This window comes from Somniosus microcephalus, chromosome 19 (assembly GCF_052327205.1).
Source record: "Somniosus microcephalus isolate GS21.2 chromosome 19, FLI_Smic_1.0, whole genome shotgun sequence".
Lineage (NCBI taxonomy): Eukaryota > Metazoa > Chordata > Chondrichthyes > Squaliformes > Somniosidae > Somniosus > Somniosus microcephalus.
The window spans coordinates 4419444-4438647 of NC_141005.1; the positions used below are offsets into that span (position 1 = coordinate 4419444).

Here is a 19204-nt window from a genome sequence, read left to right on the forward strand (position 1 = left end):
CACGTACACGGAGCTTTAGATGGAAATTTACTGATCATGAAACGAGCACTCTCAATAGAAGCATGCTTCGCAAGGTCCTGTTTGACTGTTCCTATTGAAAATTTGAAGCAGAGGCAGAAAACTGGCAAAAATTAACTTCAAAATTCTGAATAAAGGTGTATTTACCGGAGTCGGAGAAAAGCTTCGCATTTTAATATCCTCATTGACCCATATCCGAGTCACTTCTTTACTCAATGATTCCTTCTTTACAACACCATTGTTCAAGTCAGCTGCAGATAAAGTACAACTGTTTAAACTCTAAACAGACTACAACAATCTTTCCAATTATAAAGTGTTGTTAATAGTATTTTAAAATGTATGCATTACATAGAGATCAGTGACTAAACTCAAGTTTTACTAACACTTTTGTTCGGGTTGCATTTGACTGTATTTAAACTAAACAATAAAAATTGCATTTAATCAGAAACCTGATTATAAAAATGGTTAAGTACAATTAATTAGGAAAATGAAGTTCACCCCCACACCAATGTGCAAGCACAAACTATTCTATAAGAGATGCCTAAACACAAAATGTGAAAAGTGACACCAAGATAAGGTAAGAGACGCAAAGTGAGAATTCTCAGATTCCAGAAGAAATGTAGCAAGTATGCAGTTTCACTCCTGATACTAGATTCAGGAGACTGCCAGTGTGAAAACAGCAACACAACTCTAACCTGCAGAAGCACATTAGATCTTTACTTAATGTGCATCCCTAATAAACACTAGAGGAAGGTGAGCTTCACAGTGGATCGACTTTCTTTAAGAAACGTTATGCAGCTAACTGCTATCAAGTTGGAGATCTCCCCACCGTACAGGAATGAAGCGTGCACCCATCGTGTCTACTTCCTATGGTTTGATGACATCATTACCTTACCTGGTTTATTCATCATCTTAGAAGTGAGCAGTACAATTTCTGTAAGAAAGTTAATTAGGAAAAAAAGTTTCTAAAACCCAGTGCTGGAAATTATCTTGTACTATTAAGTAGCTTGCATCAATAATAAATGTTTCTTTCAGTTAATTAGCTAAACATAAAACTAAATAAAAGTTAGATAAAAATAAACTTTGCAGTAATGTTTCAAACCATATAGAACCGAATGACTTCTTTGCTGCGGATTGTTTTGAAGCATTTTGTGGACTATGGATTGCACAATACGTTACAAGCGCACATCTAATAACAGCAATCTTATAAACTGTTCTCACTAATGTTTTTGTCTCCATTACTTTTTAATTTTGACAAGACTGAAAAATTACAACAATGTAAAGTGACTACTTTCCACACAAGAACCACACAGCCTCTTCACACTAAACTTATGAACAGCCATGCGACTGCAGCGTAGGCCAGTGATCATGGAGAGTGCATCAGCCTTCAAACACAAAAAGAATGCTGCGGTGTTGTCTCTTGAAAAACCCTGAATGTGTACACCAGCCATTGTGTAAGTGAGACATGCAACAGAGGTTGAAGGCTTATAGAAAAGGTGGAGCCTTCATTAATTTACATGGCTCGAAGTTGAGGACTTGTGCATTCCACCTCACTGCTTTTTATTTTCAGTAAACCACAAATTCCAGTGTCTCATTCGTGTGTGAATTTTTATCAAATGCACATGCAGGTTGTAGGTGTATATGGCACTAAATTTAAATAGATTCAACCAAACCATAGCACCTTTCCCAAAATAAATCTGTGATCAAAAAAAACTTGTTAAATGCCAGATCCACCAATGGTACTTACTGGCATCCAATTCAACATGCCCACTCTATTCATTGCTGGAAGAGTTTTTCTGAACCATATGGAAACAAAGCTACTAATGAAGAGGCTGTGTAACAATTAAATGTATAAACATTCATGAATGAAAATAACTTACTGGCTGCTGTTGTAATGGGTTGAACAATATTGGACGGTGGCTTCATTTTCATCAGTTCAGATAAGCTGTTGCTTTTAAGTAAGTCTTTAAGCTGTATCTGGTCCTTGGTTGATGCTGTAGCTACTATTGGAGCAGCTGTAGATGTTAGTGCGAGTGAGCTGGTCTGAACAACCTTTGCTACAGTAACTGTGGGACGAGACACTGCATTAACGGGTGCCTTTGTCACAATTAATGTCGTTCCAAGGTTTGGCAGCTGATTCAGCTGATTCAGCACGAAAGTGGTAGCTGTTGGTGGCTGTTGAGAAAAATATAAATAAAATTATAAAGATACTAATATTTTTGTGTTGCAACTAGAATAACCAGAAAGACCGAACAAGCTGGGGCTCTTTTTTTCTAGAAAAGAGACTGAGGGGTGACCTAATAAAGGTCTTTAAAATTACCACGGGGTTCGACAGGGTAGACTTCGAGAAGATGTTTCCATTTGTTGGGGAGTCCAAAACTAGAGGCCAGAAATAGTCACCAATAAATCCAAAAACTTCTTCACTCAGAGTGGCGAGAATGTGGAACTCGCTACCACACGGGAGTAGCTGAGGCGAATAGTACAGATGCATTTATGGGGAAGCTCGGTAAGTACACGAGGGAGAAAGGAATAGGTTATGTTGATGGGGTGAGATGAAGAGGGGCGAGAGGAGGCTCGTATGGAGCATCAACACCAGCATGGACCTGCTGGGCCGAATGGCCTGTTTCTGGCCTGTAACATTCTACACAACTAGGAAACAAAGACAAGGCAGAAAGTTCATAAACAGATCAAATTTACCACATTATAGACCAACAGCCCAAAAGGTTACACCCATCATCCATTTCCAACTTGACATTTTCTTGGAGCTGTCGTTCAGTAAAATGAAAATGTGATTAATATATACAAAATTTGAAGACAACCAATTATTCAGAGTCCAAATTCAGACAAACACAATACACTGGATAAGGATCGAGCTGCTCCCTTATTTTCTTCCTGGAAAAGGAAGGAAAGATGATCCTTATCAATAAGCTGTACATGCAGTTTTCTTCTGCACTTGTGGCAATCAAACACTTAACACGTTTGTGTGAACCTCTTCCTGCACTACTCCGCAGTCAATTTACAGAATACCATATAAAGAGCAACAGAGGTACATCAAGCACAACCAATCTTAAATCAGCTTCCACCAAATTTTCTTCATCACTATTGCTGGGAGAAAGCATAGAGTGCTTTAAAACTGCTGACATTAAACCTATCCAGAACTTCTGGATACCAGACCATCATGACCATGACAAAACAAAAAAATATAGATGTATGTACAACATAAAAGAAAGTGACTAGAAAGAAATCAGCAGCAGAGGCGGCAGCTCAGGGTAAAGAGCGCGGGGCCCGAGGACAGCGGACCTGAAAGGAATCAGCAGCAGAGGCGGCAGCTCAGGATAAAGAGCGCGGGGCCCGAGGACAGCGGACCTGAAAGGAATCAGCAGCAGAGGCGGCAGCTCAGGATAAAGAGCGCGGGGCCCGAGGACAGCGGACCTGAAAGGAATCAGCAGCAGAGGCGGCAGCTCAGGATAAAGAGCGCGGGGCCCGAGGACAGCGGACCTGAAAGGAATCAGCAGCAGAGGCGGCAGCTCAGGATAAAGAGCACGGGGCCCGAGGACAGCGGACCTGAAAGGAATCAGCAGCAGAGGCGGCAGCTCAGGAGAAAGAGCACGGGGCCCGAGGACAGCGGACCTGAAAGGAATCAGCAGCAGAGGCGGCAGCTCAGGATAAAGAGCGCGGGGCCCGAGGACAGCGGACCTGAAAGGAATCAGCAGCAGAGGCGGCAGCTCAGGAGAAAGAGCACGGGGCCCGAGGACAGCGGACCTGAAAGGAATCAGCAGCAGAGGCGGCAGCTCAGGATAAAGTGCGCGGGGCCCGAGGACAGCGGACCTGAAAGGAATCAGCAGCAGAGGCGGCAGCTCAGGATAAAGAGCGCGGGGCCCGAGGACAGCGGACCTGAAAGGAATCAGCAGCAGAGGCGGCAGCTCAGGAGAAAGAGCGCGGGGCCCGAGGACAGCGGACCTGAAAGGAATCAGCAGCAGAGGCGGCAGCTCAGGATAAAGTGCGCGGGGCCCGAGGACAGCGGACCTGAAAGGAATCAGCAGCAGAGACCAGAGCTCAGGATAAAGTGCGCGGGGCCCGAGGACAGCGGACCTGAAAGGAATCAGCAGCAGAGACCAGAGCTCAGGATAAAGAGCGCGGGGCCCGAGGACAGCGGACCTGAAAGGAATCAGCAGCAGAGACCAGAGCTCAGGATAAAGAGCGCGGGGCCCGAGGACAGCGGACCTGAAAGGAATCAGCAGCAGAGACCAGAGCTCAGGATAAAGAGCGCAGGGCCCGAGGACAGCGGACCTGAAAGGAATCAGCAGCAGAGACCAGAGCTCAGGATAAAGTGCGCGGGGCCCGAGGACAGCGGACCTGAAAGGAATCAGCAGCAGAGACCAGAGCTCAGGATAAAGAGCGCAGGGCCCGAGGACAGCGGACCTGAAAGGAATCAGCAGCAGAGACCAGAGCTCAGGATAAAGAGCGCGGGGCCCGAGGACAGCGGACCTGAAAGGAATCAGCAGCAGAGGCGGCAGCTCAGGATAAAGAGCACGGGGCCCGAGGACAGCGGACCTGAAAGGAATCAGCAGCAGAGGCGGCAGCTCAGGATAAAGAGCGCGGGGCCCGAGGACAGCGGACCTGAAAGGAATCAGCAGCAGAGACCAGAGCTCAGGATAAAGAGCGCAGGGCCCGAGGACAGCGGACCTGAAAGGAATCAGCAGCAGAGACCAGAGCTCAGGATAAAGTGCGCAGGGCCCGAGGACAGCGGACCTGAAAGGAATCAGCAGCAGAGACCAGAGCTCAGGATAAAGAGCGCGGGGCCCGAGGACAGCGGACCTGAAAGGAATCAGCAGCAGAGACCAGAGCTCAGGATAAAGAGCGCGGGGCCAACAAATTCCAAAAGAACAGCAAAAGCAAGAAGTGACGTCACAGGACTGCAGGTAGGTGATTGGTGGGTGAGTATTCGTGTTTTATTCTCTTTAACGCAACTAGATAAACTAATTAATATAATTATAAATAATCGTGTGAATAAAGACTTTAGCTGAGAGGGCGAGAGAAACAGCCGGAGATAAAGGTAGGCCCGACTTTTAAGACTCTTCGTATTCAGTTTATTTCTGTAAGTTTGGTAATAGTCTATTAAATAGAGGCATGACAGGGCAGCTCAGTCCCGTGGAATGCACATCCTGTGCCATGTGGGAAATCAAGGATGCTTCCCGTGTCCTGGACAACGTGTGCAGGAGATGTCATCAGCGAGAAGAGCTCGAGCTCCGGGTTTCAAAGCTTGAGCAGCAGCTGGCGTCACTGTGGTGCATACGTGAGGCCGAGAGCTTCGTGGATAGCAAGTTTCAGGAGGTGGTCACCCCACCTCCTGTGCAAGCAGAGAGAGAATGGGTGACCACCAGACAGAAAAGGATGACCAGGCAGGTAGTGCAGGAGTCCCGAGTGCATCTCGCTCTCCAACCAGTATTCGGTTCGGAGTACTGGTGAGGGCGATGGTTCCTCGAGGGAATACAGCCAGAGCCAAGTCCTTGGCACCACGGGTGGCTCAGCTGTACTAGGGGGTTGGGGGGGGGGGGGGGGGTGGAAGAAGAGTGGGAGAACAATTGTGGTAGGGGATTCGATAGTTAGGGAAGCAGACAGGCGTTTCTGCGGCTGCAGACGTGACTCCAGGATGGTATGTTGTCTCCCTGGTGCCAGCGTCAGTAGGTGAATATTTAGGCAACAAGGATCACAGTATCATAAGGTTTAGATTAGCTATGGAAAAGGACAGGGAGCAATCGAGAGTAAAAATACTTAATTGGAGGAAGGCCAATTTCAGTGGGATGAGAACAGATCTGGCAGGGCAACTAAAGTCAGAGCTCCCTGGATGACAAAACAGATAGAGAATATAATAAAGCAGAAAAAGAGCGCATATGACAGATGTCAGGTTGCAAATACATCTGAGAATCTTACCTCCCCCTGGACCATGACCGCACTACCAAACATCAAGCCATTGTTTCCAAGACTGTCACTGACCTCATCTCTTCTGGACATCTACCCTCCATGGCCGCCAACCTCAGTCCCCCAACCCCGCACAGCCAGTTTCTACCTCCTTCCCAAGATCCACAAACAGGACTGCCCCGGTAGACCCATCGTTTCAGCCTGTTCTTGCCCCACGGAACTGATTTCTTCCTATCTCGGCTATTTTTTCTCCCCTTGTCCAGTCTCTTCCCACCTACATTCGCGACTCTTCCGATGCCCTCCGTCACTTTAACAGTTTCCAGTTTCTTGGCCCCAACTGTCTCCTTTTCACCATGGACGTCCAATCCCTCTACACCTCCATCTCCCACCAGGACGGCCTGAGGGCGCTCCGCTTCTTGCTTGATCAGAGGCCCAACCAGTCCCCATCCACCACCACCCTCCTCCGCCTGGCTGAACCTATTCTCACATTGAACAACTTCTCCTTTGACTTCACTCACTTCCTCCAAATTAAAGGTGTTGCTATGGGAACCCGCATGGGCCCAAGCTATGCCTGCCTTTTCGTGGGATATGTGGAACATTCTTTGTTCAAGTCCTACTCAGGTCCCCTCCCTCACCTCTTTTTCTGGTTCATTGATGACTGTATCAGTGCAGTTTCCGGCTCTCGCCCTGAACTAGAAAATTTTCACTTCCATTTCCACCCTTCCCTCACATGGTCCATCTCCAAATCTTCCCTTCCCTTCTTTGACTTCTCTGTCTCCATTTCTGAAGATAGGCTATCGACAAACATCCACGACAAACCCACCAACTCCCAGCGCTACCTGGACTACACTTCCTCCCACCCCGCTTCCTGTAAAGACTCTATTCCATTCTCCCAGTTTCTCTGTCTCCGCTGCATCTGTTCAGACGATGCCACCTTCCATACCAATGCTTCCAATATGTCTTCCTTCTTCCTCAACCAAGGATTCCCCTCAGAATCATAGAAACTTAAAGCGCGGAAGGAGGCCATTTCGGCCCATCGTGTCCGCTCCGGCCAACAAAGCTATCCAGCCTAATACCACTTCCCAGCTCTTGTCTGTAGCCCTGCAGGTTACAGCATCCCAAGTGCACATCCAAGTACCTTTTAAATGTGGTTAGGGTTTCTGCCTCTACCACCCTTTCAGGCAGTGAGTTCCAGACCCCCACAACCCTTTGGGTGAAGAAATTTCCCCTCAAATCTCCTCCAAACCTTCCACCAATTATTTTAAATCTGTGCCCCCTGGTTTCTGACCCCCCTGCTAAGGGAAATAGGTCCTTTCTATCCACTTTATCTATGCCCCTCATAATTTTATACACCTCAATAAGGTCTCCCCTCAGCCTCCTCTGTCCCAAGGAAAACAAACCCAGCCTATCCAGTCTTTCCTCATAGCTAAGATTCTCCACTCCTAGCAACATCCTTGTAAATCTCCTCTGTACCCTCTCTAGTGCAATCACATCTTTCCTGTAATGTGGTGACCAGATCTGCACGCCGTACTCTAGCTGAGGCCTAACTAGTGTTTTATACAGTTGAAGCATAACCCCCCTGCTCTTGTATTCTGTGCCACGGCTAATAAAGGCAAGCATTCCGTATGCCTTCTTAACCACCTTATCTACCTGGCCTGCTACCTTCAGGATCTGTGGACATGCACTCCAAGGTCCCTTTGTTCCTCTACACTACTCAGTGTCCTACCATTTAATGTGTATTCCCTTTCCTTGTTAGCCCTCCCCAAATGCATTACCTCACACTTCTCCGGATTGAATTCCATTTGCTGCTGTTCTGCCCGCTTGACCAATTTATTGATATCTTCCTGCAGTCTACAGCTTCCTTTTACAGTATCAACCACACAGCCGATTTTAGTATCATCTGCAAACTTCTTAATCACACCCCCTATATCCAAGTCAAGATCGTTGATATATACCAAAAAAAGCAAGGGACCTAGTACTGAGCCCTGCGGAACCCCACTGGAAACAGCCTTCCAGTCACAAAAACACCCATCAACCATTACCCTTTGCTTCCTGTTTCCGAGTCAGTTTTGAATCCAACCTGACACTTTGCCCTGGATCCCATGGGCTTCTAACAGTCTGCCATGTGGAACCTTATCAAAAGCCTTGCTAAAGTCCATATACACTACATCAAACGCACTACCCTCATCTACCCTCCTTGTTACCTCCTCAAAAAATTCAATCAAGTTTGTCAGACAAGACCATCCCTTAACAAATCCATGCTGACTATCCTTGATTAATCCGTGTCTTTCTAAATGAAGATTTATCCTGTCCTTCAGAATTCTTTCCAATAATTTTCCCACCATCGAGGTTAGGTTGACTGGCCTGTAATTACTCGGTCTATCCTTTTCTCCCTTTTTAAACAAGGGTACCACATTAGCAGTCCTCCAGCACCACACCTGAAGCCAGAGAGGATTGAAAAATGATCGTCAGGGCATCTGCTATTTCCTCTTTTGCTGCGCTTAACAGCCTGGGATACATTTCATCCGGGCCTGGAGATTTATCCACTTTTAAAGCTGCTAAACCCCTTAATACTTCCTCTCTCACTATGTTTATTTCATTTAATATTTCACACTCCTCCCCCCCGATAGCAATGTCTGCTTCGCCCCTCTTCTTTGTGAAAAGACACAAATTATTCATTAAGAACCCCACTGACGTCTCCCGCCTCCACACACAGATTACCCTCATGATCTCGAATAGGCCCTACCCTCTACCGTGGTTGACACGGCCCTTGACCGTGTCTGTTCCATTTCCCGCACTTCTACTCTCACAACTTCCCCTCCCTCCCAGAACCACGATAGGGTTCCCCTTGTCCTCAACCTTTCACCCCACCAGCCTCCATATTCAACGGATCATCTTGCCATTTCCGCCATCTCCAACGTGATCCCACCACCAAACGCATCTTCCCCTCACCTCCCCTTTCAGCATTCTGAAGGGATCACTCCCTCCGCAACACCCTGGTCCACTCCTCAATCACCCCCAATAGCCCTTTCCCCTTCGCCCGGCACCTTTCCATGCAAGCGCAGGAGATCCAACACCTGCCCTTTTACCTCCTCTCTTCCCATTGTTCAGGGCCCCAAACACCCCTTCCAGGTGAAACAGCGATTTACTTGTACTTCTTGCAATTTAGTATACTGTATTCGCTGCTCACGATGCGGTCTCCTCTACATTGGGGAGACCAAACGCAGAGTGGGCGACCGCTTCGCGGAACACTTCCGTTCAGTCCGTAAGGGTGACCCCGAGCTTCCGGTCGCCTGTCACTTGAATTCTCCGCTCCGCTCCCAACTCTGACCTCAGCCTCTTCAACTGTTCCAATGAAGCTCAACGTAAGCTCGAGGAACAGCACCTCATCTTTCGATTAGGCACTTCGCAGCCTTCTGGACTCAACATTGAGTTTAACAATTTCAAACTATAACCCCTGCCCCCATTTTTCAGGTGGCTGATGATAATTCTGCCATCCCCATTTGCAACATTTAACAACTCCTGCCTCATACCCTAGCACTGACTGTTCCTTCAATTTCTTCCTCCCCTTCACCCCCCCTCCTTTCCCTGTCTCTGCACCTGCTTAAAATCGGTTACATCTCGAACCTTTTCCAGTTCTGACGAAGGGTCACAGACCTGAAACGTTAACTCGGTTTCTCTCACCATGGATGCTGCCTAGCCTGCTGAGTGCTTCCAGCATTCTCTGTTATTTTATATATAGAAAGGTCAGAGGAGAAATGAAAGAAAATAAGAGGGTATGAGAATAGAATGGCAGCCAACATAAAAGGTAATCCAAAAGTCTTCTATAGGCATATAAATAGTAAAAGGGTAGCAAGAGGAGGGGTGGGGCCGATTAGGGACCGAAAAGGAGACCCAGGCATGGAGGCAGAGGGTACGGCTGAGGAACTAAACGAGTACTTTGCATCTGTCTTCACCAAGGAAGAGGATGCTGCCATAGACATAGTGAAGGAGGAGGTAGTGGAGATACTTAATAGGATAAATATTGGTAGAGGTATTAGAAAGGCTGGCTGTACTTAAAGTAGATAAATCACCAGGAGCGGATGGGATGCATCCTAGGATGCGGAGGGAATTGAGGGAGGAAATCGCCGAGGTACTGGCCGTAATATTCCAATCCTCCATAGATACGGGGGTGGTGCCAGAGGACTGGGGAATTGCAAATGTTACACCATTGTTCAAAAAAGGGTGTAAAGATAAACCCAGCAACTACAGGCCAGTCAAGTTAACCTCAATAGTGGGGAAGCTTTTAGAAACAGTAATCAGGGACAAAATTGTCACTTGGATAGGTGTGGATTAATTAAGGAAAGCCAGCACGGATTTGTTAAAGGCAAATCGTATTTAACCGACTTGATCAAGTTTTTTGAGGAGGTAACAGAGGGTTGATGAGGGTAATGCGGTTAACGTAGTGTACATGGATTTCCAAAAGACGTTTGACAAAGTGCCACATAATAGGCTTGTCAGAAAAGTTGAAGCCCATGGAATAAAAGGGACAGTGGCAGCATGGATACGGAATTGGCTAAGTGACAGGAAACAGAGAAGTGGGTAACGGTTGTTTTCGGACTGGAGGAAGGTATACAGTGGTGTTCCCCAGGGGTCGGTTCTAGGACCACTGCTTTTCTTGATATATATTAATCACTTGGACATGGGTGTACAGGGCACAATTTCAAAATCTGCAGTTGACAAAACTTGGAAGTATAGTAAACAGTGAAGAGGAGAGTGATTGACTTCAGGAAGACATAGGCAGGCTGGTGAAATGGGCGGACACGTGGCAGATGAAATGTAATGCAAAAAAGTGTGAAGTGATACATTTTGGTAGAAAGAATTAGGAAATGACACAAACTAAATGGTACAATCCTAAGGGGGGGGGGGGGGGGGGACACAAACAGAGAGACCCGAGGGTATGTGTGCACAAATTGTTGAAGGTGGCAGGGCAGGTTGAGAAAGTGGTTAAAAAGGCTTACAGGATCCTGGGGATTCATAAATAGAGGCAGAGAGTAAAAAAGTATGGAAATTATGATGAACCTGTATAAAACACTGGTTCGGCCCCAACTGGAGTATTGTCCAATTCTGGGCACCGCACTTTAGGAAGGATGTGAAAGCCTTAGAGAGGGTGCAGAAAGGATTTACGAGAATGATTCCAGGAATGAGGGACTTCAGTTAGTTATTTTGATAGACTGGAGAAACTGGGGTTCTTCTCCTTGGAGCAGAAGATTTGATAGAGGTGTTCAAAATCATGAGGGGTCTGGACAGAGTAGATAGAGAGAAACTGTTCCCATTGGCAGAGGAATCGAGAACCAGAGAAGACAGATTTAAGGTGATTGGCAAAAGAACCAAAGGCGACGCAAGAAAAAACGTTTTTTACGCAGCGAGTGGTTAAGATCTGGAATGCACTGCCTAAAAGGGTGGTGGAGGCAGACTCAATCTTATCTTCAAAAGGGAGTTCGATAAGTATCAGAAGGATTTTCAGGACTACAGGTAAAGGTCAGGGGAGTGGGACTAGCCGAAGTGCTATTAGAGAGCCGGCACAGGCTCGACTGGCCAAATGGCCTTCTTCTGTGCTGTAACCATTCTTTGATTCTATGATTGTATAAGGCACTCTGTTTGAGCTATATATTTTTCTGTCCTGTAATCTAAATCTCTGCGTTTAAAGGATTCCTATATACCAACCCAGAAATTAAACTGCAGTCTTAAGATCACTGCTCACCATCAATTACTCTATATGGCTCCACATAGACCATTTTTCCATTCACTGCAGTCATCAAAAGGAGCAGGGCTGGACATCAATGTTTGCTTTATAGGATGGATTGACTGGTCAGTCATTTGGTAATAATTGTCAAAGCATTTGCGAGAAATACTTCAAATAAATGAGTTGGTATGCTTCCAGCAGAATCATGCATAGTCAGTGAAAAACAAGTGCTAAAAATATTAGGTACCTAAAAGGGGAGTGTGCTGAACAAGAGTGAACAATTCAATAAAATTACACTACTTAAATGAGGCTCAAGCAACATTTGGTAATGGGTTTTGGTCACTCCCTACTCTACAGGACACTAAATTGGGTCATTTGTGTTGTCAAATTTTGCCTTATTCACTCATTTAAATTTTGTGCAGAAGTTTGACAACCCCGAGTTGGTCAAAATATTCTTTGCACACTCTCAATTTATGGTAATTACCAATAAAGTGCACCATTTCAAAAATTTCACAATGGAATTACACAGAATTAGCTAAAAGTAAATGATTATTTGAAATTAAGATTAAAGTTTTGTTGGGGGGGGGGGGGGTTGGGCAGGTGGAATTGGGTTCAATCAAAAACTCCCGGTCAAGACAATCGCACGCTACATGCTGGTTCAGACAGCCATAGCACTGGCCCAATTACAGGAAACTTTCTATTTACCAGCACCTAAATAACCGGAAATCTCGGTTAACCAGCAAAATTCAGGAGTAGGTTCAGGTAAGTTTTATTACTTGCCTTCCTCGATCTGTTGCTGTGCAAGGGTGTGGCTGCAGCTGTTGCTAAGCTACAGAGACGCTTGCAACTTGTGGCCATTGTTCTGAACTTGTTGCTAAGCAACAGGGTTTGTTGCTTTATACGGAGCTCTCAGCTCCGTATCTTTTACTATAGCTTTCGGTTATCCGGAATTTTTGATGAACCGGCACCACGTCGGTCCCGGATAAAAAAAAGTTTCCTGTACATGATATCAACTTGGTACGCTGGGATTCTAACATATTGGGCAAGAATGGCAGAGACAAACTAGAACATGTGGCGTGCTCCAGCTGCACTATCACGAGTAATGTTGAGATTTTAAGACAGGCTCCTTTCCATAGGGAGGGAGCAGGGAGCCCAGTTATCTAATGCGATACTTCAGAACTTTCAAGCGAGCACTCACACTGGCCTTGGCTTGCGAGGAGGTTGCAGCATCTTAAACCAGAGTTGGCATAGACATTAAAAGGGAGGGAGAGAAAAGATCAAAATCTTGGCTTCAAAAGTTTTGGTGATGTTTTATTTTTAGGTCCAGTATGTAGAGATTTGCCATTTCAAGTTGGATCAAAACATCAATTCATTCAGCTGATAATAGCACCAAAACCAAAGAACTGGCCATTTATCAGTGCTATATTTGTGGAACCTTGCCATGTCCAAATCAGCTGCCAGATTTGCCGACATAATAGTGACCACATTTCAGAAAGTAATTCACTGGCTGCAAATCTGTAGACATGGCAAGCACTGTATAAATGCAAGTTCTTTCTTGCTGTTTATTCTTTCCAGGACGGTATCATTAAACTAATATTTTACACGTGGGTACGTCGGACACCAACCCTTCTCAGTACCCCATGGAAACATTCAACAACAACTTGTATTTATATAGTGCCTTTAACGTAGTAAAATAGAGGATCATTTCCACAACAACTCGGACCCCCGGCGCATGTGGCAAGGCATCCAGTCCATCACTGACTACAAGGGCAAAAACACCAGCCCCCCGGTTAGCGATGCCTCCCTTCCGGAGGAGCTTAACAACTTCTACGCTCGCTTCGACAGGGACAACAGGGAGCCGGCTACCAAAGCCTTGCCACCCCCGGAAGACCAGGTGCTCACTCTGTCGACCTCTGACGTAAGGGGTGTTCTACGCGGAGTGAGCACACGAAAGGCTGCTGGACCGGATAGCATCCCTGGACGGGTACTCAAGGAATGTGATCAGCTGGCTGATGTCTTCACCGCCATCTTCAATCTGTCATTGGCCCAGGCAGTAGTCCCTACATGCTTCAAGACCGCTACCATTATTCCTGTGCCAAAACAAACGGCTGTGACGTGCCTGAACGACTATCGACCTGTCGCACTCACACCCATCATAATGAAGTGTTTCGAGAGACTGGTCTTAGCCCACATCAAAGCCAGTGTTCCTGCCTCTCTTGACCAACATCAGTTTGCCTATCGTGCAAACAGATCAACGGAGGATGCAATCACAACTGCTCTACACTCGGCACTGAATCACCTAGATGGTAAGGAGACCTACATCAGAATGCTGTTCATAGACTACAGCTCAGCATTCAACACTACCGTCCCCAACAAGCTGGCCTCCAATATTCTATATTTCCACAATGGTAATCTACTTCTCTTGCGAGAACGGCCCCTTCCCTCCCTGCAGCTCCTCCGTAATGGGACCCCAGTGGCTGCGTGAATGCTGGGGGACGCCTGCTGACTGTCCGAAAGCGCAGATGCCCGAGGGATGGCCTGGACGGACTCTGGGCTTGGAGGGGCCGGATGCTGACTGCTCCAAATGGGCACGGGTGGAAGCAGTCTGTCCTGCAGGTGATGGCAGCTGCAGTGGAGACATGCCAGCGTTGGCATCAGGAATGCTGACATCCTGAGAGCGGACACCTGCTCCGTGGTCGGCCGACACACTGGCACTCTGATGGGGCAGCACTGCAGCATGCGCACCAATGGTAAGGAGACCTACATCAGAATGCTGTTCATAGACTACAGCTCAGCATTCAACACTATCGTCACCAACAAGCTGGCCAGCAAACTCTTGGCCTGAACACTTCCCTCTGCAACTGGACCCTGGACTTCCTAACAGACCCCAGTCTGTCAAATTAGGTAACCACACCTCCCCTCCCCTGACCCTGAACACGGGGGCCCCACAAGGATGTGTGCCGAGCCCCCTCCTCTACTCCCTCTTCACCCACGACTGTGTGGCTGTTAATGGTTCCAACGCCATCATCAAGTTTGCGGATGACACCACGGTAGTAGGCCAGATCACCAACAACGACGAGTCAGCCTACAGGGAGGAGGTCCAGCATCTCGTGAAGTGGTGCGCCGATAACAACCTGGCCCTTAACATCAAGAAAACCAAAGAAATCATTGTGGACTTCAGGAAGTCTAAAGGCGGAAGTCACACCCCCATCCACATCCATGGGGCTGTGGTGGAAAGGGTGGACAGCTTTAAGTTCCTCGGAGTCCACATCACAGAAGACCTCTCCTGGTCCCTCAATACCTCCTCTCTGGTGAAGAAGGCCCAGCAGCGCCTAGATTTCCTACGGAGGCTGAAGGGATGGAACCTGTCACCCCTGATCCTCTCTAACTTTTACCGCTGCACAACAGAGAGCATCCTGACAAACTGTATCACAGTATGGTATGGCAGCTGTAGCTACTATGACCGGAAAGCCCTGCAGCGGATAGTCAAAACTGCCCAACGCATTACCGGCACCCGGCTACCGACCATAGAGCACATATACCAGAAACGCTGTTTACGGAGGTCACGGTCCATCATCAAAGACCCTACCCACCCCAGCTACAGTCTGTTCGCCCCCCTGCCATCTGGGAGACGCTACAGATGCATTCGCACCCGTACGACCTGCACATCTGCCAATGCACTTTATTAGGGTTATGTTTATGTTAATGTATTACAAGCCAAATGAATGTTGTATGTTTAAGTGTCTTAATCTAAATGTACACTCTCGGGAGCCGCAAGCCTACATTTCGTTGTACTGCACTTGTGCACTAACAATGACAATAAAAGTTGATTTGATTTTGATTTGAACGTCCCAAGGCTCTTCACAGGAGTATTAAAAGACAAAAAATTTGACACCAAGCCACATAACGAGAAATTAGGGCAGGTGACCAAAAGCTTGGTCAAAGCATTCAGCCCTTATTGGTTTAGAAAATCGAATCTACAACAGGGGTTAAAAAAAAGTCTTTTTGATGAACAGCTCACTGATGCCACTTATCACATCAGTTTATTTAGGCAGGAACCAGTGTCTCTACCCAACACAAAATATTCAGGTTCCATAGGGCCCGTCACTTGACTTACAAGCTGAGCAGCTCTCCAAAGATAGTTTCTTTCTAAATCTACAAACTGGGAAAACAACATAGTACCACTGGGGAAGTGATCCCGATTAATTTAATGCACTTTAAATGTTTTCCCCACATTTTTAATTCCATTTATTTGGTATTTATTTTTACTTTCAACTTAGTTTCACAGTAAATCACAACATACAAACACACAAACATTAGTATACCAGATATACAAACATGGAACATAGAAACATAGAAGATAGGAGCAGGAGTAGGCCATTTGGCCCCTCGAGCCTGCTCCGCCATTCAATGAGATCATGGCTGATCATCCAAATTCAGTACCCTGTCCCTGCCTTCTCCCCATATCCCTTGATCCCTTTAGCCTTAAGAAATATATCTAACTCCTTCTTGAACATATTTAATGAATTGGCCTCCACCGCCTTCTGTGGTAGAGAATGCCACAGGTTCACCACTCTCTGGGTGAAGTAATTCCTCCTCATCTCTGTCCTAAATGGCTTACCCCTTATCCTTAGACTGTGACCCCTGGTTCTGGACTCCTCGACCATCGGGAACATCCTTCCAGCATCTAGTCTGTCTAGTCCTGTTAGAATTGTATAAGTTTCAATGAGATCCCCTCTCATTCTTCTAAACTCCAGCGAGTATAAGCCCAATCGACCCGATCTCTCCTCATACGTCATTCCTGCCATCCCAGGTATCAGCCTGGTGAATCTTCGCTGCACTCGCTCCATGGCAAGAACATCCTTCCTCAAATAAGGCGACCAAAACTGCACACAATCATCCTCAATTATTCCCATATCATACCATGGAGTATTGCTCACCCACCTCACTTCCAAAGACCCTGGAGAACCTTCCTTAATGTATCACAGACTCCAGTTTGTTAGTTCCCTGCCCATCTCACCACTCCCTCAGCTGAGCTCAGAAACTGAATTCATGCTATTGTGTTAGGGTCATTATGTTACTGGGGAAATTGATTCATTACTTTCATTGATACACAAAACCTATCAATGTGCACTCCTCCCATTTAGTCATACCAAAATCCATGTGAGCAGGGGCCTTGCTTGGACAGCAGCCTGGCCCTGCCACAGCCCTTGTTCACTAATGTATACCACACTCTGCCACCTTACAATCCTCTGCATTAATACAAGAAAATAGAAATCATATGCAATATGGCACAATATTCTTTGCAGAAGCAATTATCAATTTTGTTTTACAATTCAGTAAGGCACTCTTCCCACTCATTACAACCCTGAAGAGGCCACAACAGTGGCATGTGAATTATATTGTAGGGCAGCCCCGGGATTCAAAACAGCAGCCATTTGGTTCTTAAGTCACATTTGCACAGTTGGTTTACAAAGACCTTTTTACATTTATAAATAATGCAGAAAAAGGCACATTGGTTTAAAATCCCTTTCCCTGCTTAAACTGGAGACAGCTTGAAAAATAAGAGACAGAACAAAGGAACGCAAACCAGTAAAGAATTTGGTAGAAATTAAATTGGCTGTTTAAAAGATCTAATGTTGGGACATGGTTACACCTAGCCCCATCCTTCCTGGGAGGCATCGACTCCTTGCTGAGGTACAGTTCCAGCACAATCTCATTCTTGCCCAATCCCCACACAGACACACTTCAACCAGGAATAGCTGGGGAGCAATCCGGAGCTGGAACCCTGATCAACTTCTTTTTCAGGGCTTCAGTTTCAAGCAGGAGGAAAAATATTTTCAATCTTAAATACATTAACATCGAGTTTATCGAATTTGATCAAGTTCTTTGATGAATTAACAGAGAGGGTGGATGAGGGTAGTGTGGTTGATGTGCGTATGGACTTTCAAAAGGCATTTGGCAGGCTGTAACTAGTGGGATACTGCAAGGATCAGTGCTTGGGCCTCAGCTATTTGCAATCTATATCAATGACTTGGATGAGGGGGATAGAGTGTAATGTATCCAAGTTGGCAGACGATACAAAACTGGGTGGGAAAGTTGTGAGGAGGACACAAAGAGGCTGCAAACGGATATAGACAGGTTAAGTGAGTGTGCAGGAGCACGGCAGATGGAATATAATGCAGAGAAATGTGAAGTTATCCACTTTGGTAGGAAAAATAGAAAAGCAGAATATTTTTTAAATGGAGAGATTGGGAAATGTTGGTATTCAGAGGGACCTGGGTGTCCTTGTACACAAATCACAAAGTTAACATGCAGGTACAGCAAGCAGAAAGGGATTGGAGGAGAAAGAATAAAGACACCTTACTGCAATTATATAGGGCTTTGGCGAGATCACACCTGGAGTATTGTGTAGTGTTTTAGTCTCCTTACCCAAGGAAGGATTTACTTGCCTTAGAGGGAGTGCAACAAAGGTTCACTAAGCTGATTCCTGGGGTGGGGGGGATTGTCCTATGATGAAAGATTGAGGAGATGAGGCCTATATTCCTGAGAGTTTAGAAGGATGAGAGGTGATTTCATTGAAACATAAAATTCTTAAGGGGCCTGACAGGGTAGATGTTGAGGCCGTTTCCCCTGGCTGGGGAGTCTGTAACTAGGAGTCACAGTCTCAGAATAAGGGGTCGGCCACTTAGGACTGAGATGAGAAGAAATTGCTTCACTCAAAGCTTGTGAATCTTTGGAATTCTCTACCAGAGAGAGCTGTGGATGCTCATTCGTTGAGTATATTCAAAACAGATCGAATGATTTTTGGATACTAACAGAACCAAGGGATATGTGGATAGTGTGGGAAGGTGGAGTTGAGGTGGAAGATCAGCCATGATCTTATTGAATGGCGGAGCAGGCTCAAGGGGTCATAAGGCCTACTCTTGTTCCTATTTCTCACCACCTTGTTTGACGAAGCACCAGCCTTTGTTAGCAAAATTAATGCCCATGGGATTAAAAGGACAGTGGCAGCAGGGATACAAAATTGGCTAAGGGACAGGAAGCAGCGAGTAGTGATAAATGGTTGTTTTTCAAACTGGAGAAGTATTCAGTGGTGTTCCCCACGGGTCGGTATTAGGACCACTGCTCTTTTTGATATATTAACAACCTGGACTTGGGTATACAGGCATAATTTGCAGATAAAGTTTGCAGATGATACAAAACTCAGCAATGCAGTAAACCATCAGGAGGATAGTAACAGATCCCAGGAGGAAATAAACAGACTGTGAAATGGGCAGACACATGGCAGATGAAATTTAACGCAAAAGGCTCAGTACTGGGTCCCTTGCTTTTTGTGGCATACATCAACGATTTAGATTTCAATGTAGGGGGCGTGATTAAGAAATTTGCAGATGATACAAAAATTGGCCGTGTGGTTGATAGTGAGAAAGAAAGCTGTAGACTGCAGGAAGTTATCAATGGACTGGTCAGGTGGGCAGAGAAGTAGCAAATGGAATTCAATCTGGAGAAGTGTGAGGTAATGCATTCGAGGAAGGC

At 46.1% G+C, this 19204-nt stretch overlaps 1 protein-coding gene across 3 annotated transcripts in view; it reads right to left on the minus strand.

The window, feature by feature from the left end:
* sbno1 (strawberry notch homolog 1 (Drosophila)) overlaps positions 1-19204 on the minus strand; it is a 106923-nt gene that overhangs the window by 66262 nt on the left and 21457 nt on the right. For 2 of the 3 annotated variants that reach the window (XM_086011844.1, XM_086011843.1), the window contains exons 3-5: positions 1899-2193; positions 914-952; positions 166-269 (exon numbers count right to left, since the gene is read on the minus strand). In XM_086011844.1, coding sequence (XP_085867970.1) covers positions 166-269; positions 914-952; positions 1899-2193 — 438 coding nt within the window. The remainder of the gene's footprint in view (positions 1-165; positions 270-913; positions 953-1898; positions 2194-19204) is intronic. The other variant, XM_086011845.1, reaches the window with a different exon arrangement.